The sequence below is a fragment of the Vicia villosa genome, linkage group LG1 (assembly GCF_029867415.1).
Source record: "Vicia villosa cultivar HV-30 ecotype Madison, WI linkage group LG1, Vvil1.0, whole genome shotgun sequence".
In the NCBI taxonomy this organism is placed as follows: domain Eukaryota; kingdom Viridiplantae; phylum Streptophyta; class Magnoliopsida; order Fabales; family Fabaceae; genus Vicia; species Vicia villosa.
In genome coordinates this window covers 34,415,484-34,432,724 of record NC_081180.1, presented here as the reverse complement: position 1 = coordinate 34,432,724, position 17,241 = coordinate 34,415,484, and the positions used below count along the sequence as shown (strand labels likewise).

Here is a 17,241-nt window from a genome sequence, read left to right as displayed (position 1 = left end):
ACAAAATACTTTGTAAAAATTTATTGGTTGTTTTGAATGTTTAAATTTTTTAGTGTGTTGTGAATGGTGGTGGAATAGGATGTTGAAATTTATTAAACAAAACCATTGTAGTGAGTATGAATTGAATGTGTGTTGAATTATTAGGTGGAAGAAAGAGAAGATGATGTGTAGTATAAAAAATGAAAAAGAAGAGTGTTGAATAATAAAACCATTGTACATAGCCTTACTACATCTGTAAAACCCTATACTCATTTCCTCTTTTCGCCTTAAGTTTCCTCTCCATATCCATGCAATACCATAACCATTTTCCATTTTCTTCATCGAGACCTCCCCGTCCCTTTTCCATAATCACCAAAACTCCCTTCATAACTCTTTTCATCGATCTAACACCATACCACCATCCAAATACTTCAACTTCATATTTCAAAACATCATCTTCTTCACTCAAATATTGTTTTGTCCATACCACACACCACCACTAAACCATATTTATCCCTTTTCTCTATCTGGCCAGCATCCTCCGGCGAAGCCCACCCTAAAACACCACCACTGATTCACACCATCCAACTAACTCCATATCAACCCTTCATATACTTCAAATAGAAAACCGAACTTCAATATAATACTCCGACCATATCCTTCCTTTCAAACGCATCACTACAAAACCTCCAACAACCATTACAAACTGAAACAACTTCCAAATCGTGAACATTTTGGTTCCGATTTACTTACGCATTTCTTGGTCTATATGCTTTGATGTCGATTATGTTTTTTTTGCTTTATTTGTATGTTGGATCGTTGAAACTGTTGTAATAATACACACACACACACACACACATATATATATATATATATATATATATATATATATATATATATATATATATATATATATATATATATGTGTGTGTGTGTGTGTGTGTGTGTGTGTGTGTGTGTGTGTGCGTGTGTGTGTGTTAAGCTATTATTTTTATTTTCCGTGATATTGAAATCGAATTCAAACTTTACACATGTTCGACATCAACCTTTGTTTGATGTTGGTATATTGAATGGATATTCGGGACACGTTAAGCTTTTGCGCGACAACGCGTTTGCAACGTCATCTTGGTTGGTATTTCGATATGTACGTGCTACGTTTTGTTCTATCATTTTGCGATGAGCGCATCACGCCTTGAAAATTGCTGGATTTTCATTGTGTATGCGTGCCACATGTTCCTTTCGTGGTCGTTACATACCATTCAATTTAAATTTCATGTTGAAACCCTCACGCCGGATTTCTTTGTATTGAGGTTGCTTGGTTTAGTTGCTCCATTATGCCACTGCTACCTTGCTTTTTTTAAATGTTATGATTCATTATCGTTTTTGTAGCAACCTGCCCTAAAAAATTAGATTTTAGAGTCGCCACCTATTCTACCAGGGCGAATAAGAAACCCTACGAAGTTTTAGAGAATTCTGGGTAAGTTATTATATTCAAGTCAAGGGAAGGTGTTAGGCACCCTTAACCCTTTTCTAAGGTTTGCATTTAAGGTTTGTAAGAGTATTATGGTAAGGTTTGTAGTTTATGGCTAATGACAGAAAGTGAATAGGGTTAAAAGTGAGATTTAAACCTAATTGAGGTTTTGGGGAAGGGGACTCGCCTTGGTTATTCAAGTGCCTACGTACCTCCTTATGGAAGATCAGAGTCTACGTAGTTCGGGGAGGGTTGTACGCCTTATATTTAATATGAATGTGTGAAGGTATTTTGAATTACCTTATCGCAGTTTTGAAATTCGTAGTTTGTAAGGTATTTTGAATTACCTTATCGCAGTTTTGAAATTCGTAGTTTATAAGGTATTTTGAATTACCTTATCGCAGTTTTGAAATTCGCATTTTATGAGAGAGATGTGTTTTTTGAGGTGGCGTACAACTCTGATTATTATATGTTTCATTAATCGCGATGATCAATAGGTTTGATAAACATAATTAACAAACTAAATAAATAATTGCTAACTATTCTAATCGATTGATTCGATTATCACCGTTAGCAAATTGACGTGTTTTAATAGATTATTTGAATTGTTTTGGGAATTGAATTATTTTATTATTAACCATCGCAACCAATTAGTTTGATTAAAACGATTAATAAATTAATGAAGGATTGTTAATTATCCTAATCGATCGATTCGATTATAATCATTAATCAATTGATTGTATTTTAAATGAATTATTAATATGAAGAAAATTAATTATCGTTAATTATCGCAATTAATAGGTTTGATTAAAACAATTAGCGAATTAAACCTAATTAAAATTATTAACCTAAAACCTAAATTAAAAACATTAACCTAAAACCTAATATTAAAAAATATTAACCTAAAACCTAAATTAAAAACATTAACCTAAAACCTAATATTAAAAAATATTAACCTAAACCCTAATATTAAAAAATATTAACCTAAAACCTAAATTAAAAATTAAATTAATTATTAATAAAAAATGTTATGAAAAGTTCTTCTTTAAGAGTTTTATGAAACATAAAAAATAACTATGTTAAAAAAACTATATTAGTTTAATTAAAAGAGAAAAGAAAAAGATTATATAAAAAAATAAAAGTAAATAAAAACCTGGGCGTGATTCTGTGTGGCAACTCTGTGAATGTCCATGGTGTGCTTCCCTATTCAGGTGTGTTAGATCCGGTCTTGATATGATCCTAGAGCCACAGGATGAGGATGCACCATATGTCTCTTCTGGCAACGCACATGGGATCTGCAAGTAGGTTAATTCCAAAAAAGTATATGGTGGGACGAAGGGTCGAACCCACGCCCCTAGCTTCACATGCCAGCTTCCTTACAAACTCAAACACGCGCCTCAATCGTTAGTAACATGCACACAAAATATAATATAGGAAACGTGACAATTAAATGAAAAAAACGCGCGCTGATTCAAATGGCCAAATGGTAGGAGGCCACATACTCATCTTCTTCGTCTGTCCCCTGCAATAATTAGCTACGAACACCAACTGAAGTTTTGCTATGGTTTTACGACCAACAATTCGTAGCCACATCCACGATCATGGAACCTGCAATAAAACGTGCCAAAAGCAAGAAACAAAAGCCCAGATCGATCCCAAATGGCCTCACGAACCTAATGGAGTCCTTAATTCAACCGGAAATTGACTCTATCCAAGAATCCCCAATTTGAAGAGCAAGAACCCTAACCATGGCAAATATCGGTTCCTGTACTTAAACAACAATTAAACCACACAGAAAGCTTCGAAACAATATCCAGAACACGAATATGCAATCAAACTACGTTTATCATGCGCAAATTATTGAAAACGATTCCAAGTTAAATGTGCCAAACCATGAGTGCATAAGTGATAATTCTGAATGCTTTGATCGTGGATGATGATTGGGATAGCTCCAGGAAGCACCAAGGGATTGATTGGAATACTCAAAACGCCTTAAAACAACATCCAATTATGAAAATGATTTTGACTTTTTTTCTTGATTTTTATGAACACGGTTAGGGTTTTGGAGGCCAGAAAAATCCTCCCTTTTTGATCTCAGTAACTTGCCCATATATATGAGAGGGATTTAGGTTAACAAATTGAATTAGATTGTAGTGAATCAAGGAAATTGGAAATTGATTGAAAATTATCATTGAATCTTTCTAATTTTGGTCCAATTTCAATATTCTCTTCCCAATCTCTTTAGTCACGATATTTGATTCAATTATAGTGATATAATCTTGATATTTTCATCACATAATAGACCTAAAATCAAATCTTTGATTTTCCATTATTTATTTTAGTTAAATTGAACTTAAAATGAATTAAAAATCAAGATAAATAAAATAAATAATAAAAATGGAATGGGATTGGGCCAGGAGTCTTCTAACAAGATTAGAATCATGTTTGGATCAAAGAAATATGAGCCCATTTGGAGAATTTTCAATTTTAGTCAATATCTTCTTCATGCATTTCTTCAAATATTTGCCAACTTTGACAAGGCATAACTCCTTCAATATTTATCGTACGAAGATGTTCTAGGACTTTTTGGAAAGCTCAAGATGTCCTCTACCAGCCACTTTGGAACCTTTTTTCCATTTGGAGATTTTATCTTGATGATATTGCTCCTGATAAAAAACAGCTTTTTGCGATCTTCTATAAGGACCTGTAATGTTTTGGCTTATATCTCTTATGCGGAAGCATTTCTTCACCTTGGGCCCAACATAAAAGTTGTAGTGAATTGAATTTACTTGAGAATGAGCTTTGCTTGGGGAATTTATAATAAAGCATGAGAGACTTATGGCCAGTCAAAGTACAGTTGACTTTTGCTTAGAAACCCTAATTTAACAACTTGGACTTTTGTTGATTTCTGAGCTCTCCTTGATGAATCATGATCAACCCTTGATCAAATGATGAATGATACTTCAAAATAAGGATGTTAACCAAAAATCAGGAATTTTGACTGTACTTTGACCATAATTGACTTTTGGGTCAAAATAGTCGATTGTTGACTTTCTGAGCTTTTGACTTAGTAATCTTGGAATTGAAGCCTGAAATTTGTCATGGAGGTGATTTAAATCCTAAGAGATCATATGAAGCTTGCTTGAGGCCTTGATACGTCCTTTCTCCTTAGCAAATCCAAAACCCTAGTTTGAAGACCCTTTGATTAGGAGAGTATGCTTTGGGTTAACCATTTGAGCCTTGAATCATTGTATGAGTTTGAAAGTGAAATGAGATGGGCAAATTTTGGGGTATGACAGTTTTCATTATCATTGAGTTTACATTTCATGTGCCTACTTGGTTTCCATGAACGCGTCTCGCGCTAGCAATTTGTGGTTTGATTCATGTTGAAGCTACAATTCAATTTCACTGCGTATAATTTAAGTTTTGTATAGACAGATAAGAACTCGCACCATCGCGTTACCTAAACCCAATTCGCGTCCTTGCGATGCATGAACTCAATATGGGTCCTTACGTGACAATTCACGTGTGACACTGTTTTGTGTGATTACTTGTTATGTGTGTTATGATTTGTTTGCTCTATCCCCATTTTAAAAATGTATCCCTCTCTCTTGATTGTACTTTATTTCGTTTTGATTTTTGTTTTAGTTTAGTTAGTTAACTTGCTAATGTGACAATTAAAATCAACCTTTCACGAATGAAACACTTGATCTGTATCAAGTTATTTTCAAAAACAAACCAAAACACTTTCACAAATAAAATCAACTGTCGATTCAAAGACTTTTTCATTCAAACTTAATCAAATTGTTTTTCGTAAGATGCGAATGAACCCTTGGTCAACACCAAGTCCATTTTCCATGCAAACGCAAAATAAACCCTTGGTTAACACCAAGTTCTTTTCAAATTCATTTCATACTGAGTCAATTTTCAATTCAATCCAAATAAACACTTAGTCAACTCCAAGTTCTTTTTTCAAAATTGTTTCATAGTAAAAATCGGTTAAAAAAGGAATTATTGGGACATACTTATCCTCTCTGTTTCTCGAGTATTTGGATTGCTATCAGATCCCAGGAGCAGCTCATCTAACGTCTCTAGCAACGAGGGTGCATCATAATCCATCAGAGGCTTGCCACACTGGATAATGCGCAGGTTTTTTTTAATTTTTTTAATTTTATATAACTATTTTCTTTATTCCTTTATTTCTTTTTTTTAACAATTAATTCTTTTTTTATTTCTTTTTAACTAAATTTTTTTTAAAAATTTCTTTTTAAAATTTTTTTTTTTTATAAAATAACAAAATCCTTTTAACAAAATTTGTTTTATTTAGTAAGTGATTTATTTTAATTAAATTAGATTATTTATTTTATTTATTCTCTTTATTGAATAAATTAATTAATAATTTAGTTAATAATTTTAATTAGTTTATTTAATTAGTTAATTTTAGTTAATAATTTTAATTAGTTTATTTAATTAGTTAATTTTAGTTAATTAATTTAATTAGTTTGTTTAATTAGGTTGATTTAAGTAATTAGGATAATTTAATTTAAGGTTAGCAATCAATTTAATCAGGATTAGTCAATTTTAAAATTAATCTTTATTATATAAAATGGAACAACCTATGCAGCTTCTATGAAACCCTAATTGCCTCTCTTTTCCCTCCCTTATGCTCCAACTATTTATTTAGTTATTAATTATTTATTTACATTTTAAATTTATGATTGATTTGCTGACATAAAGATTAGTATAATCTTTTTAAATTTTTTTTAATAACTTGCACTAACTTCTCACATGTACAGTACATTTTTTGTAAATCTAAAAAGTTACATAACGTATACATCCAATGCATACATGGTTATCATTAGTCTTGAGCATCTCAATTAGTAAATGCACAGCCCCACATATCCATTATTTAGTTATTAATTATTTATTTACATTTTAAATTTATTATTGATTTGCTGACATAGAGATTAGTATGAATCTTTTTAAAAATTGCATTAACTTGACACTTATTCATTCTTTGTAGATATATGAAAAGTTGCGTTAAATTTCATATACAACCAATGCAATTGAAATATTTTTTTTAATAACTTGCACTAACTTCTCACATGTACATAACGTATACATCCAATGCACATGGCTATCATTAGTCTTGAGCCTCTCAATTAATAAATGCACAGCCCCACATATCCATTATTCTTCATAAGCTATTATTATAAATAGTGGTTGCTGTCAAACAAATATACATCACAAGTTGCTATACTTAGTTGAGTTCAAGAATGTCTACAAAAGGTGTCAAAAGTATTTTCGTTTGATGCTAATCAGTTTATATATTTTTAGTTCATATATTTTTACATTTAGTATTACCTTTTAATTGATTATTTCTTATAAAAAATGCAGTTGTAACTGCCGTACCACCCAAGATCACTGCAGTTTCTGCAATTGTTCCTGGCAAGTTTGAGTTTCGTCTAAGGGTTCGTGTGATTCACTATTGGACACTTCCTGAACGCTACAACTCTACAGATATAGGAAGTTTGCATATGATCTTGCTAGATGATAAGGTATAAATTCAAAGTTTATCTATTACTTATTATTTGTGAAACAATATTATCGAACTTATGCCGTTTATATATTTTTGTTTGTTTAGTGCGGCAAAATTCAGGCCACCGTTAGAAAGAATTTGATTCCTACATTTAAGGAGCAGATTGAAGTAGGTTCCTCATACGTGTTTGAAAATCTTATGGTGGGTAGCAACCACCCTTCCTACAAAGCTACGACACATAAGTACAAACTGAATTTCATGCAATCAACTAAAGTATTCAAAGTTAATGCTCCTGATATACCTCAATATCATTTTGATTTCATACCTTTCTCTGAAATTTTGAGTGCTACTAAAGAAGACAGGTTACTTGGTAAGTTTAACTCTTTGTATAATATAATAGAATTGATAATATTTACATCTTTTTTATTAGTTTAACATATATTAAATTGATTCTTTAAATGTGTGTATATATTAGATATTATTGGCCATGTTGTGGAAACAAATGTCGTCAATGAAGTTGAGAAAAATGGAAAAAAGAGTAAGGTTATGGATCTGACTATTGAAGATTTAGAGTAAGTATTACACCTTTATTTATTTTTATTTTGATGTCAATAGACTGTTTTATTCTAAATTGCTATACCTTGACACTTATAATGTAGGAGCAACAAAATTCATTGCACATTGTGGGAGGATTTTGCAGAAATGATGCAGAAATTTATGGACAACCATAAATCTTCTGATCCAATAATCATGATACTTCAATTATGCAAACTGAAAAAGTTTTTTGGTAAGTACCAAATGTGTCTAAATATTGTAGACAACTTTGAATATTTAGAAGAAAAAAATTTGATATGTAAATTTTTCAGGTGCTATGGGAGTCTCTAATGCTTACTATGGAACTAAAATGATGTTGAATGCGGATTTGATAGACACTGCTAATTATATATCTAAGTTAGTTTATAAAGTCCACATATTATCTTTAGTTTATAATATTAGTCATCTCTTTAAATGATATTAAACTATATGATCTATAACATGTTTAGGATGAATGGTACTGAGATAGAAATCACACAAGGAGTGAGTCAAATGTCTGGTCCAACAATTGTCCCTCTAGCAGATGACTTGCTCCAGACACAAAAAATGACAATTGAGAACTTGATAGAATCCACTGAGGTAATTTTATTTTGTTTTTTTATTTGCGTTGTATAACTCGATGATCAATTGTATATCATGTGATAGTTTTGATGGTTACATACATGTTCCAAAACTTTATTGATTTATATTTTATGGTTTCATATGATGAACAAATGGCAGAAATGTGTTGGTACTGTTCTAGCAAGAACATGTGAACTTGAGACAGATCTTGGATGGTATTATCAAGCTTGCACAAAGTGTGCATCAAAGGTTACTACTAGAACTGGGGTTATTTACTGTGATAAATGCCAGCAACCAAGGACCGCTATTCCTAGGCAAGTAATTTAGTTATTACAGTGATAAAAATTCACTTGGATGAATTTTGCTTAATTTACATCCTTGAATTAATTTATTGTAAATTTTCAGGTTCAAGGTTAATGTTCAAGTAATTGATAATTCTGGATCAACAACTTTTACTCTCTTTGATAGGGTGGTTTCTCAAGCTTTGGGAAGAAATGTACAAGATCTGTTGGATAACATGAATCATGTAATATAATTGGTGGATTTAGTGCTACGGTGTCAAAATTAACGTATTTAATAATTTGTTAACATTATTTATTTAGATATTATTTCTTTTGTTACAGGATTTAGCTTATCCACCGGAGCTTGATGTATTTGTGGACAAACGAATGTTGTTTAAGGTAGAAGTTACTGATGCCAATTTGTTTCGTAATTGGCGCAATTATACTGTGAAGAAGTTGACTGAAGACGGGGAGATGATCAATCAGTTTTTAACATTGCATGGGATAAATGTATGAAAATTGACATCTATTGATATTCCTTTTTTTTATTGATAATTTAAGAAAAACTCACTCTCTCAAACATATATAACAGTTGAATGATGTGGGTATAGATGCTGAATGTGTTCAGATAGGAGGTGAAGTTGCTGATAATAATGTTATGGTATATAAGTTATTTTTTAATTTTTAATTTTTAATTGTTTCATCACATTCAAATGATTTTACAATTTGTGTACTATATCATTTTTATGGTTATTGAATTATATATGTAGGAGGCAATTGAAGGTGGTGATTCAAACAAAGAGGAATTGACTACTGCAGATTCTGGAAATACACCTACAAGCAAGATATTGGGGAAGAGGTTGTCTGATAGTCCTGAATCAATTGCTGTGAATGATATCAACGGTGGTGCTTCATCGGTTGTTAAAGATTCTAAATGTGTAAAGCTTGAAAAATCTGATTGAGTGGCCTGCGTGCTAAAAAATATTCGTTGTGTCTTGCAGTTATTTTCTTTTTAATTTACCAGTTGTTGAACCAAGTTAATGCTAAGTATGACATTTCTTTTAATGTTTTGATTTGTCTTACGAATATGATAAATATGTTTGTCATAAACTTATATGTTTAAATAGAAACATGGCTGGACCCGTAAAAAACACACAGATAAAGCCACATATTGGACAAACAAATATTCTAAATGTTAAAAGATAAAATGATTTAAGTAATATTATTTGATATGACTAAATTGATAAAATAATATCTATTTTATTTGGGCTTTCCTATCTAAAACTTACTCCCTATGTGAGAAAAATATCAATTTTTTGTCCCTACTTATAAGAGAAAAATCTAAATATTTAAGATTTTTAATATAATAAATAATATAATAATAATATCTATAATTTTTATTAGTTAAAGATTAAACTTAACTTTAAATTATTATTACTAAAAAAATATAAAATAATTTGTTTTAAACCTTATACTTATTTAATAAAAGTATTTAGCTTTATATATTTCACTATTTCTTAGAGATAATTACTTATAGGGAAAAGCTAACATGTGCCCCAAGGGCACAAGTTAATAATATATTTATAGAAATATTTTTTTGGAACGCGTGCATTCAATGTATTGAAACTTTAAATATGACTCTATTGCATTTAATTACATTTAACTTTTTCTAATTATAGTATCCTTAACATGTGCCCTTAGGGCACACGTTAGCATGACCCTTACTTATATTATTGTAAACAAACTTAAAATAAAGTATTAAATTATATCAATACTTGCCCGTTTGTGCTACATTTCAAAATTATTAAAAAAGATAAATATAATAAATTATTAATAAATAGTTATAGTTATCACTATTAAAACAAATAAAAGTGATGAAAAACTTTACAGCGATAAAGCAGGGTAACCAAGCACTAACTGTGCCTAAGTGTTCTGAATTCTAATTTTTACTATTTCTAAATGTCTCACATGGCACATGGTTGAATGCTAAAATACTGTTTTTATTATAAATATACATTTAGAGTGTTGAACTTAACACGCATTAGCTGTAGCGGCTTTTCAGGTGCTTCAATTCACAAATTATTTTTAAAATTTTATTAAGTGGATAAACCATTTTTAGTTGGTGACCGCCGGTTATATTATAAAAAAAAAATTATAATCATTAGTCTTGGTACTATAATACAATCATTTAATGCATTGAATAGGCCTATGGTTACTTAAGAAATAGCTATAATGATTTTGTCTGGATCCAATAGATTCATGCATTGAATTTTCAGAATCTGAAAAGTTGTATCAACTTCTAACCTATACACCTAAAGCAATTGAAATCAATTTTTTTGATTTAAAAGTTACACTAACTTCTCACGTATACATTCTTTGGTAATCTAAAAAATTGCATTAACTTCTATATACATTCTTTGGTAATCTAAAAAATTGCATTAACTTCTAACGTACACATCCAATGCATTTTGTTATCATTAGCCTTGAGCCTCTAAATTAATAAATACACACACTTATGCATTATTCTTCACATTCTATAACTATTATTATAAATAGATGGTTGTTGTCAAACAAATACACATCACCTGATTCATATAATATACTCTCCTACAACCGAAAATATGTAAGCACAATCCTTCTCAAATTTATAGCATGGCAGAAGGAACTGGAAGGCATGATTCTTCCAAGAGAATTAGAACACATATAAATATATTCTGCAATCAGGGAAATAATAATAATATTGGAACAACCAATAGGATTCCATTCTGCAATATTACTAATGGTATTTATATTTTTGTTTAAAAAATATTATTGATATATTATGTTACATTAAAGTTGTTTGATAATTACTTTATAATATTATGAAATACAAAAAATTTGTGTGCAGTTGGTTCTTCATCATATGAATTGCACTCCTCTACAAAAAGATTTGCACCAACACCAAGTTCATTGACAGCAGGGAAATATACCATATATAATGGCACACTTACTAATCATTCAAGGGATGCACAAGGAGCATCATATGTTCGGGATTTGTCTTCTATTGAACCACGTCATATTTCATTTCAAGGTAATATTATAAGTTGAACCACCCAAAATTACAAAAGTTTTGAAAAAGTCACTAAGCTAGATGTTTTAATGATTTGGCCCATTTAAGCTATCTCATACATATAGAGGTTCTTATTTGATTTCAACTAATATACTTTACAGATATTGATATTACATTGGATGATGAGCATGAGGCGAACAAAGTGATATGCACTAATAATGCCGAAAATTCTGATATACCTTCTAATCAAGGTATTCTTAAAATTTTAAGTTTTTCTAATATGACCATTTGTTATGTATATATAATAAAGATATATGTCTTTTTTCCCACAAACTATTGTTCACACATATATGATGTATATCAGTATGTTTATATTTTTTATAATGTTTTATAAATTATGTCATTCTTATTGTTTGATGTGTAACTGTCTATAATTAATTATAGGAATTCCTTTCCAAATAGAAAATATCAATGAATTTGTCGAAGAATTACATGATACTGCTCAGTCAGGTATTACCTTTTTGTTCAAAAAACATGTGATATATAATATGTTATGTAAGTGTTTAATATTTTTATTTTACATCTACACGAAATTAATTATATAATATTTACAGCAAATGAATATTTAGAATATTTTAATATTGGCCAACCAAATTGGATATGCGGAGATTGTGGTGCAATGATGTGGTATGAAGAGCGTGTTGATAAGCAGAAGAAGCCAGAAAATCCAAAATTTTCATTGTGTTGCAGCCAAGGCAGTATTGAAATTGCTCCATATACTCGCCTACCAGAACCTTTGTATGATTTATATCACACACATGATAGAAGGAGTAAATTCTTTTTAGAAAATATTAGATCTTTCAACAGCATGTTTGCCTTCACTTCAATGGGTGGAAAAATTAATACGTCATTAAATGATGGGAATGCACCTCCAATGTTTGTGATGAACGGTGAGAATTATCATCAAATTGGAAGTCTGTTGCCGTTGCCAGGAAAAAGTCCAAAATTTGCTCAACTATATATACATGACACTGATAATGAAATCGCCAATAGAATGGCTGTTGTTAGGTACTTAAATTAATTATATCTTTATATTTATATAAATATAAATTGAAGTATTGCCTATGTTACACTCAACTTTAGTTATATATATTATGTCATCATAAATTTCTTTTAAAAAATATATGGCAGGATGGAAGGTGATGATTTGGCATTTAAATCATTAATTGTTCGTGATATAAGGGAAGCATTAGATAACTGCGACAATCCATATGTACAAACATACAAGACAATTCGTGATACAATAGCAACACAGGATTCTCCTTCTGTTAAATTGAGAATATTAGGCAAGAGAGGTCGTGATGGTAGAAGATATAACCTTCCATCTGCATCTGAGGTCGCTGCCTTGGTTGTTGGTGATTTTGATGCTGCAGACTTCGATAGAGATGTGGTTGTAGAGACCCAGTCCGGATTGTTACACCGTATATCTACATTTGAACCAGCTTATTGGCCATTACAATATCCACTTTTATTTCCTAGAGGAGAAGATGGGTATAGAAGAGATATTGCTTTCAAAGACAATTCAAAAGCATCTTCAAGGAAAAGAAAGTTTATTACGCAATTGGAGTGGGTTGCTTATAGAATTCAACAAAGAGATATAGACCAATCAACAATTGTGTTTTCTAAAAGGTTATTTCAGCAATTTTTGGTTGATTCGTTCAGTACAATAGAATCTGATCGCTTGAAATACATGCGAGGTCATCAAAAAGACTTGAGAGCTGACATGTACAAGGGGTTAACTGAATCTATTCTCAAAGGAGAAACTGATCCAGCTACTGTTGGAAAGAGAATTGTTTTGCCATCTTCTTTTGTCGGTGGAGCAAGATATATGATTCAAAACTATCAAGATGCTATGGCTATATGTTCTTGGGCTGGATATCCTGATCTGTTCATCACGTTTACGTGTAATCATAAATGGCCTGAACTGGTTGATTTTTTAAAGATATATTGTCTCAAACCAGAGGATCGACCCGACTTAGTTAGTCGGTTGTTCAAAATTAAACTTAACCACCTGATAAAAGACATTAAGAAGGGGGATATTTTTGGCAAAGTCAAAGCAGGTATGCATGTCATTTTTTATCTTAAAAATTATGTTAGGCAATATTTTTTTATATTTTTAAAAATTAATATATTGTTTTTTATTTTTTATGTAGTGATATATACTATTGAATTTCAAAAGCGTGGACTGCCACATGCACACATATTGGTTTTCTTGCAACCAAGTTATAGGTTCGTCCAACCTCATGAGATTGACAAAATAATATCTGCTGAGATTCCCGATAAGGATAGAGATCCAGAGCTGTATAAGATTGTATCTTCGCTTATGATACATGGTCCATGCGGTGCTCAAAATAGAAACTCTCCTTGCATGCAAAAAGGCAAGTGCACCAAACGGTTTCCACGAAAATTTGTTGATGCTACAGTTATTGACGCTGAAGGTTATCCTATCTATAGAAGAAGGGATGATGGAGTGTTTATTCAAAAAGGCGAATCATTTCTTGATAATAGATATGTTGTTCCATATAATAAACAGTTGTTGTTGAAATATAATGCTCATATCAATGTTGAGTGGTGCAATCAGTCAAGATCTATTAAATATTTGTTTAAATATGTCAACAAAGGACATGATCGTGTTACAATTGGATTTTACACGGGTGCTAATGATAAAGATAATGCCGAGCTCATTGATGAAATAAAGATGTATTATGACTGTAGATATCTATCAGCATGTGAAGCTGCTTGGAGGATATTTTCGTTTGATATCAATTACAGGGAGCCATCGGTTGAAAGACTGAGTTTTCATCTTGAGGACGAGCAATGCGTTATTTTTCCAGATGATGCTTCAATTGAAGAGGTAGTCAATAAACCACATATAGACTCCACCAAATTTTTGGCATGGATGGATGCTAACAAAAAATATCCTGAAGCAAGAAATCTTACATACAGTGAGTTTCCTACAAAGTTTGTATGGAAAGAAAAGGAGCATCGATGGACTCCACGTCAAAGGGGTTTTTCAGTTGGAAGACTGCATTATGCGGCACCTGGATCTGGACAATTATTCTATTTGAGAACTTTGTTGAATTATGTGAAAGGTCCTACATCTTATGATGATATCAAAACAGTTAATAATATAAAGCATAACACTTTCAAGGATGCTTGCTTTGCCTTAGGATTGCTGGACGATGACAAAGAGTTTGTAGATGCAATTATGGAGGCGAGTCATTGGGGTACCGGGAGCTTTTTACGCAGTTTATTTGCCACTCTGTTAGTGTCAAATCAAATAAGTCGACCAGATTTTGTTTGGAATAAGACATGGGAGTATTTGTCTGATGATATTTTGCACCGACAGAGACAATTATTGTCTTTTCATGGTATTTTTTTTCTCTCTTTTTATTTTTTATTTTGATGCATGGTAGTTTGTTTTCTGTGTGTATATACAACGTATCACATTTAGGATACTTTTTGTTTCATACTATACTTTTTAATGTTTTTTATATTATATTAAGTGTAGTTTTTTATATTATATTAAGTGTAGATTTTTCTATAACCTTCTGCAGTATACTTTTGTTCTGTAGTATCACATTTAGGATATTAAGTGTTTTTTTAATTTTTAAATTATATATACATAATAGCTATTTTTATTAAGTGTATACTATATTAAATTTGCAGACTTGGTCTTGACTGTTGATCAATTGAAGAGTTATGCTTTGGCTGAAATTGAGATTTTATTGCAAAGTAATAACAAAAGCTTGGAAGATTATCCTGAGATGCCTCAACCAGATAGAGCATTGTTACCCGAGAGGCAAAATAGATTGATTTATGATGAGTTGAATTATGACAGGCGGTCACTGTTAGAAGAGCATCGTAATTTGATGTCAACAATGACAACTGAACAAATGAGAATATATGAAAGGATCATGAAAAGGATCAATGAAAATAGATCGGGACTTTTTTTTCTATATGGTTATGGAGGAACTGGAAAAACTTACATTTGGAGAGCAATGTCTGCAGCAATAAGATCAAGGGGTGAGATTGTTCTAACCGTCGCATCGAGTGGGATAGCTTCTTTGCTAATTCCGGGTGGAAGAACTGCACACTCAAGATTTGCCATCCCTATAGAAGTTCATGAATGCTCGACGTGTAATATCGCTCCAAAAGACCCTTTAGCTGAGTTAATACGTCGTGCAAAGTTAATAATATGGGATGAAGCCCCTATGATGCACAAGCATTGTTTTGAAGCTGTTGATCGTACTTTTCAAGATATAATGCAAAATAAAAATATCCCATTTGGCGGAAAAGTAGTTGTTTTGGGTGGAGATTTTCGTCAGATCCTTCCTGTTATTCCTAAAGGAACAAGACACGAAGTTGTGCATTCAACTATAAATTCTTCTCATCTTTGGAATTATTGTGAAGTGCTTACACTGACCACTAATATGAGACTTCTGACTGGAGGTATAGATGCTGACATTGAAGAGAGAAAGAGTTTTTCGGAATGGATATTGGGAATTGGCGATGGAAGTATTGGAGATGCTAATGACGTAGATATCACAGTGCAGATACCACATGATTTGTTGATTCCTAGCTTTGGAGATCCACTTTCAGCTATTGTGGAAAGCACGTATCCAAATCTTTTACACAACTTGAATGATCCGTCTTTTTTTCAAGAGAGGGCAATATTAACTCCTAAAAATACCATTGTTGATGCCCTCAATTATTATATATTGGATTTAATACCTGGAGAAGAAAAAACTTATTTGAGTTATGATTCTCCATGTAATGCTAGGTCAGACATTAACACGCCAGATGATGTGCATACTCCTGAATTTCTAAACACCATTGTATCTTCAGGACTACCAAATCACAAGTTGAAATTAAAAGTTGGAGTCCCAGTAATGTTGTTGAGAAATATTGACCAGTCGTTGGGATTGTGCAATGGCACCCGATTGATAATTACAAAAATGGGAAGATATGTCCTTGAAGGTAAGATTATATCAGGTAACAATGTTGGTCATAAGGTTTTTATTCCAAGGTTATCACTGACTCCAACCGATAAAAGAATCCCTTTCAAATTTCAACGTCGGCAATTTCCATTGACTGTATCATTTGCTATGACAATCAACAAGAGTCAAGGTCAGTCACTTAAATATGTAGGAGTATATCTTCCCCAGTCAATTTTTTCTCATGGGCAATTATATGTTGCATTGTCAAGAGTTACTTCAAAGAAAGGCTTAAAGATACTGATAACCAACGACGAAGGTGAAGATACAAATGTAACTCAGAATGTCGTTTACAAAGAAGTCTTTCATATTGTTCAATAATTAATTTCATTTATGATATTTAAAATTTTCTAATTTAAAAGTTATTCAATATTTATTTATGTTTCAAAATTTATTTATTTTTAATTTTGATATTAAAAGCTATTTTAATGTCAATTATTTTATAATTACATTATAAACATTATATAATATTATATTATGTGAATAAAGAATAAAATATTATATATAACATACTAAAAAATTTCCGTGCATCGCACGGGTCAAAGACTAGTTAGGTTAAAAACCAGTAATTAATTTTTAGGGTTTGTCTAGCCTCGATTAATTTAAAAAACCCTAGTAGCCATAGGTGTCTTAGGTAGGTGTCATTCATTAACTTAGTGTCGATTTTTTTCTCATAAAACCTCATTCCCTAAAAATCAGGGTTTGTCCTG

The 17,241-nt window shown here is 31.3% G+C and overlaps 2 protein-coding genes across 2 annotated transcripts; both read left to right on the top strand.

Moving 5' to 3' along the window:
* The first annotated feature begins 6,661 nt into the window (after positions 1 to 6,661).
* LOC131611044 (replication protein A 70 kDa DNA-binding subunit D-like) lies at positions 6,662 to 9,456 on the top strand. Its single transcript, XM_058883190.1, has 12 exons — positions 6,662 to 6,739; positions 6,848 to 7,008; positions 7,095 to 7,359; positions 7,465 to 7,561; positions 7,649 to 7,776; positions 7,856 to 7,940; positions 8,033 to 8,162; positions 8,304 to 8,458; positions 8,550 to 8,670; positions 8,768 to 8,935; positions 9,018 to 9,086; positions 9,196 to 9,456. Exons 1-12 carry the CDS (start codon positions 6,727 to 6,729, stop codon positions 9,385 to 9,387), a joined length of 1,584 nt encoding a protein of 527 aa, XP_058739173.1. The 5' UTR covers positions 6,662 to 6,726; the 3' UTR covers positions 9,388 to 9,456.
* A 1,399-nt stretch (positions 9,457 to 10,855) lies between these two features.
* Positions 10,856 to 16,852, top strand: LOC131610966 (uncharacterized). Its single transcript, XM_058883109.1, has 8 exons — positions 10,856 to 11,207; positions 11,313 to 11,495; positions 11,636 to 11,725; positions 11,919 to 11,984; positions 12,089 to 12,542; positions 12,666 to 13,594; positions 13,688 to 14,905; positions 15,204 to 16,852. Exons 1-8 carry the CDS (start codon positions 11,078 to 11,080, stop codon positions 16,850 to 16,852), a joined length of 4,719 nt encoding a protein of 1,572 aa, XP_058739092.1. The 5' UTR covers positions 10,856 to 11,077.
* The last annotated feature ends 389 nt before the right edge of the window (positions 16,853 to 17,241 follow it).

What these genes read in the sequence shown, in the direction of transcription:
- LOC131611044 (XM_058883190.1), top strand. An exon ending in ACTGCTAATTATATATCTAA is followed by an intron (nt 7,941 to 8,032) that starts GTTAGTTTATAA and finishes TAACATGTTTAG; the next exon opens with GATGAATGGTACTGAGATAG. An exon ending in TAACATTGCATGGGATAAAT is followed by an intron (nt 8,936 to 9,017) that starts GTATGAAAATTG and finishes CATATATAACAG; the next exon opens with TTGAATGATGTGGGTATAGA.
- LOC131610966 (XM_058883109.1), top strand. Translation starts at nt 11,078, where the DNA reads ATGGCAGAAGGAACTGGAAGGCATGATTCTTCCAAGAGAATTAGAACA. An exon ending in TGATATACCTTCTAATCAAG is followed by an intron (nt 11,726 to 11,918) that starts GTATTCTTAAAA and finishes AATTAATTATAG; the next exon opens with GAATTCCTTTCCAAATAGAA. An exon ending in AATAGAATGGCTGTTGTTAG is followed by an intron (nt 12,543 to 12,665) that starts GTACTTAAATTA and finishes AATATATGGCAG; the next exon opens with GATGGAAGGTGATGATTTGG.